At 28.9% G+C, this 14,609-nt stretch overlaps 2 protein-coding genes across 3 annotated transcripts; one reads left to right on the plus strand and one right to left on the minus strand.

Annotated features, from left to right (window-relative positions):
- Window positions 1–1,556: 1,556 nt before the first annotated feature.
- Window positions 1,557–2,195, plus strand: LOC132934157 (uncharacterized). The gene has a single exon (XM_061000431.1). The coding sequence runs from the start codon at window positions 1,557–1,559 to the stop codon at window positions 2,193–2,195; it is 639 nt and encodes a 212-aa protein (XP_060856414.1).
- A 780-nt stretch (window positions 2,196–2,975) lies between these two features.
- LOC132935133 (52 kDa repressor of the inhibitor of the protein kinase-like) lies at window positions 2,976–4,997 on the minus strand. Of its 2 annotated transcripts, none has more exons than XM_061001596.1 (5): window positions 4,973–4,997; window positions 4,683–4,882; window positions 4,322–4,473; window positions 4,165–4,249; window positions 2,976–3,742 (listed from the first exon to the last, which is right to left on the minus strand). In XM_061001596.1, the coding sequence occupies exons 2-5, from the start codon at window positions 4,793–4,795 to the stop codon at window positions 3,700–3,702; spliced, it is 393 nt and encodes a 130-aa protein (XP_060857579.1). In that variant the 5' UTR covers window positions 4,796–4,882; window positions 4,973–4,997; the 3' UTR covers window positions 2,976–3,699. The 2 variants fall into 2 exon arrangements, with proteins under 2 accessions (XP_060857579.1, XP_060857580.1); XM_061001597.1 differs by having other exon boundaries at window positions 2,982–3,742; window positions 4,230–4,249; window positions 4,973–4,994.
- Window positions 4,998–14,609: the final 9,612 nt, after the last annotated feature.

Below are 14,609 nucleotides of genomic sequence, written 5' to 3' on the forward strand. Positions count from 1 at the left end.
ATATAGACCAATATGCTCACGAAGATGAATACAATTTATGCAAGCCATCTACATCATTCACTGATCCCAATGAAAAACAAAACTTACCAAAACAAGTAACAGATTTGTCTAAAAGAATTAAAAAAGGTTATAATTTCACAGCATTAATTGAAGTATCAAAGAAAAAACCATTAAATAATAAACGATGTTGGGATAAAAGTGATAACTGTATTTTCTGTGAAAAAAATGTGACAAATTTTACTAGACATATCATAAGAAATCATTCAACAGAAATGGAAGTTGCACGGTATATGTCCCTCAAAAAAGGATCAAAAGATAGAAAAAAGCTATCAGATGAGCTTCGGAAAAAAGGAAACTTTTTATGCAATATAGGTGGTGAATAAAATATTAAACCAGTTAGGCGCCCAAATGCGTTTTCTGAAACTTCTGACGCAACACAATATTTACCATGTAAATATTGCTATGGTTTATATAAAAGATTATATTTATTTAGACATATAAAACATTGTAAAAGTAAAATATCTGAACCAAAACAAGGCAGAAATAATAGAGCACAAGCCGACGCTCATAATATTTTATTGGCATTTACTGACCATGACACACAACTTATTAATGAAGTATTTCCAAGAATGGCTGTCGATGCCATTTCAACTGTTGCCAAGACAGATAACCTTATAAAAGCTTTCGGATCAAGGTATTTGAAATGCCATAAAGAGAAGCACCTAGTAAATGTTGTATCCCAAAAAATGAGGACACTTGCTCGTCTTGTAATTCAGATGAAAGATGAGGTACCGGGTATTAAATCTTTACAAGACTGTCTAGTTCCAAAATATTTTGACTACATTGTAAAATGTACTAAAATTGTTGCTAATTATGATACATCCACAGATACATTTGGTTCACCTTCAGTAATTTTAAAAATGGGCAGCTCATTGAAACAGTGCTGTGATATTGCAGAGTTTAATCTTTTAAAAAATTGTGACAACCTTGTATTAGATGAACAACAAAGAAATATCCAACAATCAATAATAAATATGAGATTTATTATTGATAAACAATGGTCATATGAGGTTTCAACAAATGCCAGCAAAGAAATGTATCAGAAGAAATGGAATAAGCCAGCTTATCTTCCTCTTACTTCAGATATAATGCTATTTAGAAACCACTTAATAAATATTCAAAATCAAAGTGCAAAAGCTTTAAAAATAGATTTTAATAATTTGAAAGCTTATAAAGAATTGCAAGAAAGTATTTTAGCTCAACTAATTTTACTGAATCGAAGAAGGTCTGGTGAAGTCCAACGCATATTTTTGGAAACTGACGTATCTGCACCAAGTGTAGTTTCTCAAGAGGAGGTTGAGTCATCTCTTTCCGAAATGGAGCGCCATCTTACAAAACAATGTAAAAGGATTGTGATAAGAGGCAAGCGAGGTCGTGGTGTACCAATTTTATTTACTCCCAACCTACAAAAATCAATAAAGCTATTGCTTGAAACAAGAAAAGTTACAAACTATATTGATAAACAAAATACATACTTATTTGCATTACCTAATACTATGAGTTGTTTGAGAGGATCAGATGCAATTCGAAAATTTAGTAAGGACTGTGGAGCCAAAAATCCAGAAAATTTAACGTCTACAAGATTACGGAAACAGGTAGCTACTGTAGCACAACTGTTAAATCTATCAGAAAGTGACATTGAACAACTAGTCACATTTATGGGACACTCTAAAGAAGTCCACAAACAATTTTATCGCCTTTCAGAAAGTACTTTTCAAGTTGCCAAAGTCAGTAAATTATTATTAATGATGGAAAAGGGGCAAGGACAGGAGTACAGAGGTAAAAGTTTAGATGAGATAGATATCAATATAGACAGCTTAGTAACAGATATAGAAGAAAGCTCAGATGTAGAAATAGATCATTCTGAAAAAAAAATAACAGTAATAGCTTCAACAAAAAACAATAAACCTGAAGAAAAGAAAAATGAAGAAAAGAAACATGTAAGAGTATGCTGGTCAGAGGAAGAGAAAAAAGTAACGAGAGAATATTTTCAGAAACACATATTATTAAATAAAGCACCTAAACAAGATGAATGTAATGCACTAAAAATAAAATATCCACAACTGTTCGAAAATAAGCCATGGAAAAAAATAAAAACTTTTGTTCACAATATATACAACAAGCCTAAAAAGTAAACATATGCCAATTTGTATTTAATAATTAAGTAATGCAGTTGTTTTTTTTTATATTATGTATAACCATTTACATAGTTACACATTGAATATCTTTGTATTTCTTATTTCATTTATTGGTAAACTAAAAATTATGTACCTATTATTAATTTAAATATTATATTAATTACTACTATCCACAGCTGTTCAAAAATAAAACTTATTTACAATATATACAACAAGTCTAAAATGTAAACATATACCAATTTGTATTTAATAATTAAGTAATGAAGCTGTTTTTTATATTATGTATAACTATTTGCATAGGTACACATTGAATATCTTTGTATTTCTTATTTCATTTATTGATAAACTAAAATTGATGTTATTAATTCAAATATTATATTACTTACTACTATGATTAATTTCAAGTATTTGTTAAATTAGTTTAAATGTTGTGTAGTCACTACTTCACTAGTCCTATTGATACTGATGTGGTACATTTTGTCCGTTCTCATTTCACACCTACTGTTGTAACATTCAGCCACATTGTGTATAAGCATTAGTTCTGTTTTGGAAGTTTGGCAACGTTTAATGGATCTAATAAGATGATAAACTTTTGAATAAAATACACTCTGGATCTAACAAGATGCGTCAAACAATCAAAATCACACTCCTGGATCCCACATTATACTAATATTTCTTATACATTCTTTGGATCTCGGAAGGATATATCAGGGCCTGGACACTGATAAAAATTAACACGGTAAACATACAGAATACTCAAAAACGCGGCGGCCATGTTGGCGTTGGTTAATCAGTGTCACCATACCAGAAAAACAAAATGTTTATTACAATATTTTTCCAAAAATGTATAGATCCAATTAGCTTTATTCAAATTATTTGCTAGGTACTTGCTTAAAATTTAAAATTTTTAATTTTAGCAACCGTAAAAGACTATTATGGATCAAATACACAGTTAAGGAAGGATAATGTACTGAAACACATGGTGGAAAAAATACACATTTTATTTTATTAAATCAAATATATATTTTATGTATAAGCTTAAATGCAGCTGATGTAGTTTTAAAAGCTAATAGCACACGAGTGTTTGAAGGCAGGCTTGAATAGTGGAGAGAGATACCATATGAATATGGGTTAAAAATTAGAGAATAGATTGAGAAGGCATGTTGAGGCATGAAGAAATAATAAAAGTCAAGACAGGTAACTCAAATTTGAAGGAAAAAGATAAAGAGGATTGGTTATTGCAGGAATATGATGGTATATTGAGCAAAACAAATAGTAGTAGACCCCACTTGCGTGGAATAAAGGCGAAGTTGGAGAAGCAGAAGCAGCAGTGAAATATTTCTGAAAAATAAAACATAAATTAATATACGTGACCAATATACTAGCCATATTAAAATAATTAAATGATACTAATGAGATCACTTCACTGCCAGTGATGGGCAGTGTCTTAGATATATTTCTATCTTGTATATTTTGACATAGTTAATTGTAATTTGTATCTTTATACTATTTTCAGGTATTTGGGATCCTGGTGTCTAAAGTGCCTGTAAAATTATAACAATAAATAAGTCATTATTTTTAAAATATTAGACAACATGTAATCTCAAATTAGACTAAGAAATTTTTTTAATTATAATTATAACTAAATTGTACAAATAAAAAAAAAATAAAAAAAAACAACAATAATAAATATTAAATACTAATTAAACAATATTTGTCTAGAATATGATGAATTTTACATTATTATGTCATCATGTTATCATTAATTATAAATGTTTTAGTATTGTCAGTTTTCTATTTTTAAATTGACGTTCTGATACTAACTCTCTATTTAAAAATTTAACAGAAGAAAATATTCTAAATCTTACAAATAGCTTAATTAAATAAACATAATCAAAATTTGAACATGGGTGCTTAAAAGGTACATTACATAAAAATTCATTTAAATTAGAAGCTATTCCTTTACCAACTGCTAATAAAGGTACAGATTCCAACTTTGTCACTAGATGATAACTCCAAAGATGTACTTACATCACAACCATCTCTTTCATCTGAATATAAATAAAAAATAAAAGGCGATTAGAAAATTACTGCTGCTAAATGTCATATTAGTTCTTACGTACCTGGAAATAGTGTAGGTATAGCATCTGGTTTTAACCTGTTCTCCAAAAAATTTAAAAACATATTTTTTTCAAAATGTTTTCCACATAATTTAGTATTTTTTTGTTGTAGAATGTCAGCTGGCAGTTGACATCGCTCTAACCAAATTTTACATCTAAAAGTGTAATAAAAAATGGTTTATTTATACTAAAAAACACAATTGACTTGGTTCTTGTTACATATTGTAGGTGCACTACATAGTTTACTAGACTTAAAACATTTGGTATATTGTGCAACTGTGTAATATTATGTTATATATTTAACAAGTACCATTGAATAGTTTGATAATTAACATCATTATAAGTTATAATATAAAATACTTACCGAGCAGGATCTTTGGGAAAAGAAAAAAAACTAACACTTTCTTTTTGAATTTTAAGTTCTCCGCACGATTTCACAATACATTTAAATGAATACCCACTCTTTCGGCTCGACATTGTTATAATATGAAGATATATAACAAAATGTACAATATTTTTGACAAAGGCACAGACCACAAGAGCACAGTTAAAAGGCAGTACGCACTATAAATAAGAAACGTGTAACAAATGCTCTTGCTAAGTTTTTTAATGAAAAAAAAAAGAAAAATATGAATTATGATACCAGTTGTTTACCTGATAACACTAAATTGATAAAGTAGCCAACGCCAACATGGCCGCCACGTTTTTGTTTACATTTAAAGTGTCCCTTCTGATTTAATCTATTCTGTGGATATATCGTATCTTAAAAATTTCTTGAGTGTATGGTAATTGTTTTTATCACATCAAATATAACAATTTTTATTATAATTTTTGTAATTGGTCCAATTAATATAAATTGATGTTTAATGCCGGATCTAATATCGTAGCCTTTTTCTTATGGATCCCATTAAATACGCTCCGCGTGTCTGTGTGTATGTATGTATGTATGTATGTATGTATGTATGTATGTATGTATGTATGTATGTATGTATGTATGTATGTATGTATGTATGTATGTATGTTACGGGCAAAGTATACAATTTGGTCATTTTATACAATGGCCGGGCATTTTATATAATGTCCGGGCGTTATGTAAAATGACCTTCATATATTGGGCAATATGGATAATACTATGTAATTGTAAATTATAAAGCATTTTATTCATTATATTTTAACTTTATAAACATGATAAATATTAACTAGAAGGTACTATACTAATATTATATTTTATTACTATTTAATTATATTTCATTACTTATTAGTAGTTATTATTTAATACCATTGAGTAATGATAATATTTATACTCAATGTTATCAGTTTATTACTTATTATCGCATGTACTACTCTGCATTTTGATGTGCATAGTCTTTCCGCAGCTTTGCACTTCCTTTTCCGTGTTTTACATTTTTGTACACACGTACATCGGTCGCAGCCCTGACCACCCAAATTAGACAATTTCCGTGCTGTCTCTCGGAGTGAAATCTTGGTTTGTAGCACATCATCGACTTTCAGAAATCTTTCCTTGCAAATTACAAATTGGTTTCTACTATACAAAGTTGAAAGGCGACCTTCCTTAGTCCCGATTTTAACCGAGATAAATTACCGATCTTAACCCGATTAACGAATTTTAACTCCTCACTCCATTTTTAGTACGGTTATCTGTCAACCAATTAGCAAGCATATTTTCAATGTCCTGGTTAGCTCGTTCAACTGAACCCTGGCTCTGTGAGTGCCATGAACTATTTTAAGTTCTGGCCACATCGCACTTATTTCAGTTAAACTTTATTTGCAAATTCTCGACCATTATCCGACTGTAAAATTGATGGTGTTCCGAATGTTGTGAAAATATCTAATAATACATACGCTACGTCTTCAGCACGTTTGTGTTTTAACGGTCGAAGTAGTACGTATTTATAGTAGACAGCGTACGACACAAATTAACAATAACAAAAACCACTACCAGCTTAAATATTTTATAAATAAAATTAAAATCTTAAAAATCATTTATTATGTACCTATTAGTCGTGATTGATCAAATTTATTTTTTCTTTCATTTAAAGTGTAAGCAGTGTTTACAGTGCTTACATGCACGCTACGCCACTGATAATTATTGTAAACTGTAATCGGAGAGATATGTTAAGGATATGAAGAATTCGTTCCTTTGTCGTTCTTTGGAAAATTAACGTGTTCCTTTTTTAGTTCCAAATAAAATAAAAATTCTTATTTAATCATTACTGTTTTTTTTCATGTGCATACTTGAATACTTCTATAATTTTTAATATACCTACAAGTGGCCGGTCGTACATATTATTTTTATAATTCTAGTTTGATATTTTCTTCAAAATAAAATTGTTGGCCGCGTCGGCGTATGACGACTGTATTTTATATTGTTGTAAATAATTATATTAAATATAGGTACTCCTTTCTATATAAATTATAACTTATAACTATAAGAAATATTAATAAAGTGACTATAATGACTAACGATTAACGTCGATAGCGATACTCGATAACGATAGTCGATCACTAATAAAACTGGCTATGTACATTATACACATTAAAAAATATATATCATCTTAATTTCAATTATTTACATAACTGTGTAAAATATTGAAACCAGAAAGGAACGAAAAATGTTGTTATTTTCCTTAAAAAAGAACTAGTTCATTTTCTCGTTCTTTTTTTATAAAATTGTAACAATATATTAGGAGACTTGTATTATATTTTCAAGCTTTTTGACTCAACAAATAACATTTTATTGATATTTATAGAAAAAAAAAACTTAAAAATTGGAAACTTATCTTTTATCGTGTATAGAAAATGCTAATATAAACACTCAGTGAAATTTTCACGTAAAAAACCAAAATTGTTTTGTCAAAAATTTTTCGTTTTGCCTTAATTATTATTTTCTTTTTTCTGGAGCTTTTGAAAATTACTGGGAATTTTTTGATTTTGCCCCCTCCCCCTCCCAAAGTATACCTACTAGCTAGATTTACTTTTCTATAAGAAAATATGGTGTTGAAGAAAATGTAATCATTTTTACTGTCCTAAAAAGTGATGACAGACACAAATAAAAATTATAAATTTAAAAAAAAACACCCATTATTGTATAAAACAAATACATTCATAGGTCCACTGAAAATTTAAAAGTATTAACAACCTTGTATTTTGGTAATATTTGCAGACTGTCCGTGGGGTAATAAGCTATCGACGATAACATTACGTTTAATTTTAATACATTTAATAATCAAGCAGATTATGAATGAAAACTTAAACAATAATAATCCATTTAGTCCGTAGGTACTCCTGATTTTTAAATTTCTTATTAATTACCTAAATTAAAAATTTTTTATTACTATAGCATAATAAACATGTTAAAATACCACGACTGGAATAATTGCAAAAAAGTAATAAAAAAGCTAAAATAAACTGGTTTATTTTGAATCAGAATTACATGAAACGAATTTAAGTATAAAAAGGGTGGATAGGTGGATGTCGCTCTGCTGTACAGTAGGTTACAAGTGGTTTACTGTATAATGGATGGTGTTAAATTTGAATTCAATGATATAATATCATTGTATAAGAAAAACGATTCTGAGCGAAAACGGTCAGTCAGCCTATATGATATTACCAAGTATATTTGATGATATTGTTGTGAATATAGTAATTCATATATAACCTATTTACGTGGAGCTTTGTTTTAAATTTTCAATCCTTAGCCATAAAAGTTAAACATTTTATACATTTTTAACTACAAAATAATTAATAAATTATAAATTTGATAATGGTTGTCAATATTTGAACTTTAAATGCTTATAAAAAAAAATTGTGCTTATGTATTTTTAATATTTTTCAACTGCTATTAGAACGATATATCAGGAGCCTTAAATTAAATGTTCACGCTCTTTTACCCAATAAATAAAATTTTATTGATATTTATAGAAAAAAAACTAAAAAAATTGAAAACCGACAATGTCCGTAAACAGCTCAAAAAGAGTCAAAATATTTTCAAAATTTTATGGTGTATAGAAAATGCTAATGTAAACATCCAGTGAAATTTTCAAGTATCTACAGTCATTCGTTTTTTATTTACAATAAAATAAGAAAATTGTTTGATAATGTTGTAAAAATATAAATTTAATTTAAGTTTCTTATAGACATTTTTTTTTTTGATAAAGGTAGACAAACTTATGAGTTATCTTATATTACATTTTCAAATCTGAGATTTAAAAATTAAAAATTTTTATAAATTCTCAACTCAAAATAATTTGCTAATTTTCGTGATTTTTCCGTATTTTGTCAAAATTTGAACTTTAAATGCTTATAAATAAAAACTGTGACTAAGGATTTTTAATTTTTTTCATCTGCCTTTGAAACAATAACCTAGGAGCTTTCTATTAAATTTTCAAGCTTTTTTACTCAAGAGGTAAAATTTTATTGATATTTATAGAAAAAAAATCTAAAAAAATGGAAATTGACAGTGTCCGTAAACAGCTCAAAATATTTGGAAAATGTTATGGTTTATAGGAAATGCAACTATAAACACTCAGTCAAAATTTCGTGCCCCTACAGTCATTTGTTTTAGAATTACACCAAAACCCAAAATCGATTTTCTCGAAAACAGATTTTGCGTAAATTTCCCGTTTTTCCTTAATTTTTCTTTTGTTTTTCATGTCGCTTTTGAAAACTACTGGAAATTTTTACTTTTGAAGAATTACTGTTGAAGAAAATCCAAGCACTTTTACTGTCCTAAAAGGTGATGACAGACACAAAAATAAAAAAATAAAAAAAAACACACATTGTAAAATCAATACATTCATCGCTTCGCTCAGAATCTAAAATGATTTCAATCTCATATATTATGAAAAAGAAACATTTAAAAATCTACTCATTAGGTACTGACGCGGCTACGACGCGTGACGGTGGTGGTGTGGTTTTACGCGGTAAGCAGGTCGTTGAAGTGGTGTGAAGGTGTAGGTGACACTCACAATGAATGAATTAAACACAGAACTGTGGGTGAACGATATAGCCCTGTGGCCTTTTTATTTCTTACAATTATTATAGGTGAAAATATAATATATATATGAAAGAATATACGAGTGTATAATATGGATTATACGTGGTCGCCGATAGTGGTTTTTGTCGAGCGAGCGGTGGGTTGTCGGGTCGACGGTCGACGTAAGAGAAAAACACGTACGAAGTGCCCGCGGCGGTACTCGTCCGTGCGACTTGTCTTCCCGTCCCGCCCTGTGCCTTTTAGGCAAGGTGTGAGAGTCGACGGTGTCGTTGCCCGTGGTGGTGGTTGACATAGCGTAGACTGGGTCGCAACGGTGCCTGTACGTTGTACTCGTCTATTTCCACATGTCCGTTACGGGCACGGGACGGGACCGGGCCGACCGGGCCCAGTCTGTGCCCGTAACGGAAGCTCTGTTTACACATATACGGGGAGAGTCCGGGCTGTGACCGGGACGGGATTTTATTTTTATCAAAAGTGTGTACCTAATCTGAATATATTACAATCAGTTTTGGTGTAATATTGATTTTTTCTGGGGTGGGGGTAATTTTTTGGCTAAACATTGTGAAGTAGGAGCTTTCCTTTTCCGTCACAGCTCAGTTTTAAGTCACCCGGACTGACGGCACTTGAAGAGTATATACACGTGATTAATTGTTCTAAGTTAAGTTATTTGCTTTGAATATGACGACAAACAAAAATATTTTAATTGCGATCGCCCTGCTTCTTGATGAAGAAGAATTAAAATCTGCTGTAACTCAAACTACAGCATCGAGAAAACGAAGACGTTTTTGGGTCCACGAAGCATGGAAAAAGCGTGGCACTGAAGGAGAGTTAAATACTTTGTATAAAGAACTAGTAGATGATGAACGTAAATTTTACGAATATTTTAGAATGTCTATGTATTCATTTAATGTTTTACTGAATAAAGTTAAAGATGACATTGAAAAAAAAAACGACATTTTGGCGAAAACCTGTACCTCCAAGAGAACGACTCGCTGTAACTTTAAGGTAAATAATTATACCACCCAATTATTAATTAATAATGTTTAAAATTAAAGTATTGTTGTTTAGAATACCTATATTTTAATTACGCAACGTTATCTAATATGTTGTAGGAGATGTACCTAATGCTGAAAAAAAAATAATATGGTACTAGTAAAAAATCAAAAATCAAATTGGTTTTATTAAATCAAATAATGTGTGTAATGATTTATTGAAAAAATTATAAAAATGAACTGTCAATTTAATTTAATACATTCTCTGTTTAAAATAAAAAAAAATAAAAAAAAAACTTAAATTATTGAAAATTGGTAGCACTTTTACCATATAGATTGATTTCGAACGATTCATCATTTTCCACATTTTCTAAACCTTCATCTGCATCTGTGTTACTCTCATCATAATGTATATTAGATATAGTGTCTCTTTCTTGGAAGTAAGGTCTTAAGAAACTGAGTTGGTCCTCATATTTGTATTTTTTAATTTTCTTCGCTGCTTGTCCACTGACTGTCTCCTTTTTTTTCAATGATTTACGGAACTGGTCTCTAAGATTTGTCCACCTACTTTTACACGATGAAGCTAAAAAATAAAATATTAATATTATCAATACAATTTTAAAATATACTTCAATTTTAAAACGTAAAAATCACGAAAATGTGCAAATTATTTTGAGTTAGAAATTCATAAAAATTTTCATTTAAATTTTTTTAGTTTTTTTTTCTATAAATACCAATACATTTTTATTTGTTGGGCCAAAAAGCTTGAAAATGTAATATAGGGCTCCTGATATATTTTTACAATAGCAATTGAAAAATATTAAAAATACATATGCACACATTTTTTTTATAAGCATTTAAAGTTCGAATTTTGACAAAATTCATCAAAATCTCGAAAACTATCAATCATTGCAATTAAAAAATTATAAAATGTTCAGTTTTTATAACTAAGGTTTGAAAATTTAAAACAATGATTCTAATAAATATTACATACTGTAACCAAAAAATCTAAAAAATATATTAACACAGTTATTTTATACAGACATTTTAAATTCAAATTTGGACGTAATTATACATATTAAAATCAATATTAACGATTTTGGTTATTATGTTGTAATTTAAAAATATTATTCGTGCGATTGGAAATTTACCATATATACAAACATTTAATATTTCTAAATAAAATGTCATGTCGTTACTGAATTTTAGGCATTATCTAGTAGGTATCTACTAAATATTATCATCGATTTGCATTATTTCTTAAATATCGAAAACGGATATTCATGAGTATACCTATACATCTTTAAATAAAATACAGTTTTTAAACTAAATGGTAGATACCATACATTTTTATTTATATTATGTTTATAATTTTATTTTGTATAGGTACTTGGCTACTGACGATTCATTAAAAACCATTTCATTCAGTTACCGCCTCGGCCATACTACAGTTTACAACATTGTAATGGAAACTTGTAGCATAATTTCCCAAAAATTAATGCCTGAGGTTATGGCAATGCCAACCACGGAAATCTGGAAAGAAATCGCTCACGAATTTTGGAATACATGGAATTTCCCTAACTGTATTGGCGCCATAGACGGAAAACACATCGTTATCCAAGCACCTCCAAAAAGTGGATCACAATTTTTCAATTATAAGAAAACGTTCTCGGTGGTGTTGCTAGCATTAGTTGATGCACAGTATAATTTCATAGCTGTTGATATTGGATCATATGGCAAGAACAGCGATGGGGGAACATTGGCACATTCAAAATTTGGAAAGGCATTGGATGAAGGAAAATTAAATATACCAGACGATACTGAACTGCCTGGGACCACTAATAAGGCACCGTACGTGATTGTGGGGGATGAAGCTTTTCCGTTGAAAAGAAATCTTTTAAGACCTTTCCCTGGTAAGCAGTTAGATGATGACGTAAAAAGAATATTTAACTATCGACTGTCTCGAGCCAGACGTTGCTCTGAAAATGTCTTTGGAATATTGGTTCAAAAGTTCAGAATTTATAATAGACGGATACAATCAAAACCCGAAAACGTTGATAAAATAGTTTTAGCAACATGTGTTTTGCATAATTTTATTAAAAAACACGAAAACACCGTCTCTACTTATAAACATTCAACTGAAATAAATAATATTTCTACCACCACTCAAGTTTCAACACTAGAAAATATGCCAGCTCAAGGTGGAAATGCAACGCAACAAGTTTTTGCAGTCAGAGAAATATACAAAACATTTTTTAGCTCTTCTGCTTGTTCAGTTTCATGGCAAAATTTGAAAATTTGAAAACATATAAAATTAATAAGTCATGTAATTACCTATCTATTATATTCATAAATATTAACTTTTTGTTATTATATTGTATATTAATTTACAGTATTTATACGTAGGTACTTAATATAAAATAAAGTGTCTAAATATTAATTATTTATTAGGTACTTATTTTTATTATTACCAACTATAATATATTTTGCAATTTTATTAGTTATTACATATTAATAATAATTATATGCAATTTATTATCTTATTAGTTATTAACATACCTGGTTGTTTCATTTCTTCACCGATTTCTTTCCAAATTGTTTCCTTGGAGTTGGCATCAGAATATTCACTAGTTGACAGATCATATAAACTTATATGACCACGTACGATTTCTATTAATTTTTCGTTATTCATTGTAGGTATAACACAACTAAAAATCTAATAAAATTAAGAATAATATGGAAATGTATGTTGGTTATAAAAATTATACACCAAATGACCAAATTAACTATTGACAAAACACGTCATTACACATCAAACTTCAAAGGGACAATAATTGTCAATCAATTATTGATAATGATCAGTAAATAACAACGTTATAGTATATAACAACGTTATAAATAATAATATAAAAATAAAACTTATTTTAAGAATATAGATAATATTAGATAAGTACTAGATAAGTAACTAGCAAACATAAGTAATATAAAATTCAAATAATATTAAATAATATTGTGTAACTACAATTCCTTAATTTTATATATATATTTTATTATTATTACGGACTGGGATGGGTAAATTGAATCCGGGTCGGCCGAGAAAATATCGTTGCGATTTATATTTTTTTCCCCGGACACCACCCGGCCGTCCCGGATCGGACCCGTTCCGTCCATGTGAGAATATGTGCATTTAAACAAATGTCAACGATCATTTTTATTTTTGCCGGCCCGGTCGGCCTGGTCCCGTCCCGTGCCCGTAACGGACATGTGGAAATAGACCTTTACTAATATTTGGTTGTTCCTTAGATGGTTTTTTTTCTCTCCCATTGTCATTTTTCAATATTATTTCATACTGTCGTTTATTCTTTTATTATAACAAATCATATATAATGTACTGTATTTGAGCTTACAGCGTTTTTTTTTTATAAAATAATCAATCATCTGTAATACTTACAAAGCAAAAAATGTTTAAGTAACCCAAATAAATGGATTACTATCAAAAATATTATTTTGTTTATGCATTATAGCTAATTATCCACCCTTAATATGATGTATGATTATGTGTTATGGCGTTTAAATTATATTGATTATTAAACCCTCATTGTAAGCAAACTTTTGAAAGCACTAAACTGTGATCAAATGTCAAAAAATAATAAAAAGTTATTATTTCCTATTTGGAATGTCTGTATAGGATGTATATATGACTGTACCAACAGAATTATGGTTACCATAATGATACTATTCAAGTTTTTTTTTCAAAAGTTTTAGGTACATTTTATCGCAGAAAACTTATTAAACAATTCTGTAATTTTATTTTTAAAAGTAATGTTTGTACAAATAGGCACTTTAAAATAAATTGCCATAATAAAGGATTCTGCTATGATAATTAAAAAATGGAAAAATTAATATTATAAAACAAAAATATCTTATATAATGCCAATATTTGTAATAACACTAATCAGTATTTATACAGACTGTTAGGCAGTTAGTAACTTAAATAATATTCAAAACTAATATCTGCATTGAAGATAACTTTAAAATATACTACTTTGCATACATGAATAAGTGTATATATAAATATAAAATCAGTTATGACATATTAAAAAATTAAAAAATAAAACAATAAAAAAATCTTGCTTGATAAATCATTGAAACAATACATTTTGGCACAAAATAAATTTATTTAATAAAGAAAAATATTTTTCACACGTAGTGCACTCGTACATTTCGTTTTCCTATTTCTTAGGTTGGTGAACAGAATTATTGTGTTTATCCATAGCTTCTT

Source organism: Metopolophium dirhodum, chromosome 1, assembly GCF_019925205.1.
Source record: "Metopolophium dirhodum isolate CAU chromosome 1, ASM1992520v1, whole genome shotgun sequence".
In the NCBI taxonomy this organism is placed as follows: Eukaryota; Metazoa; Arthropoda; class Insecta; order Hemiptera; family Aphididae; genus Metopolophium; species Metopolophium dirhodum.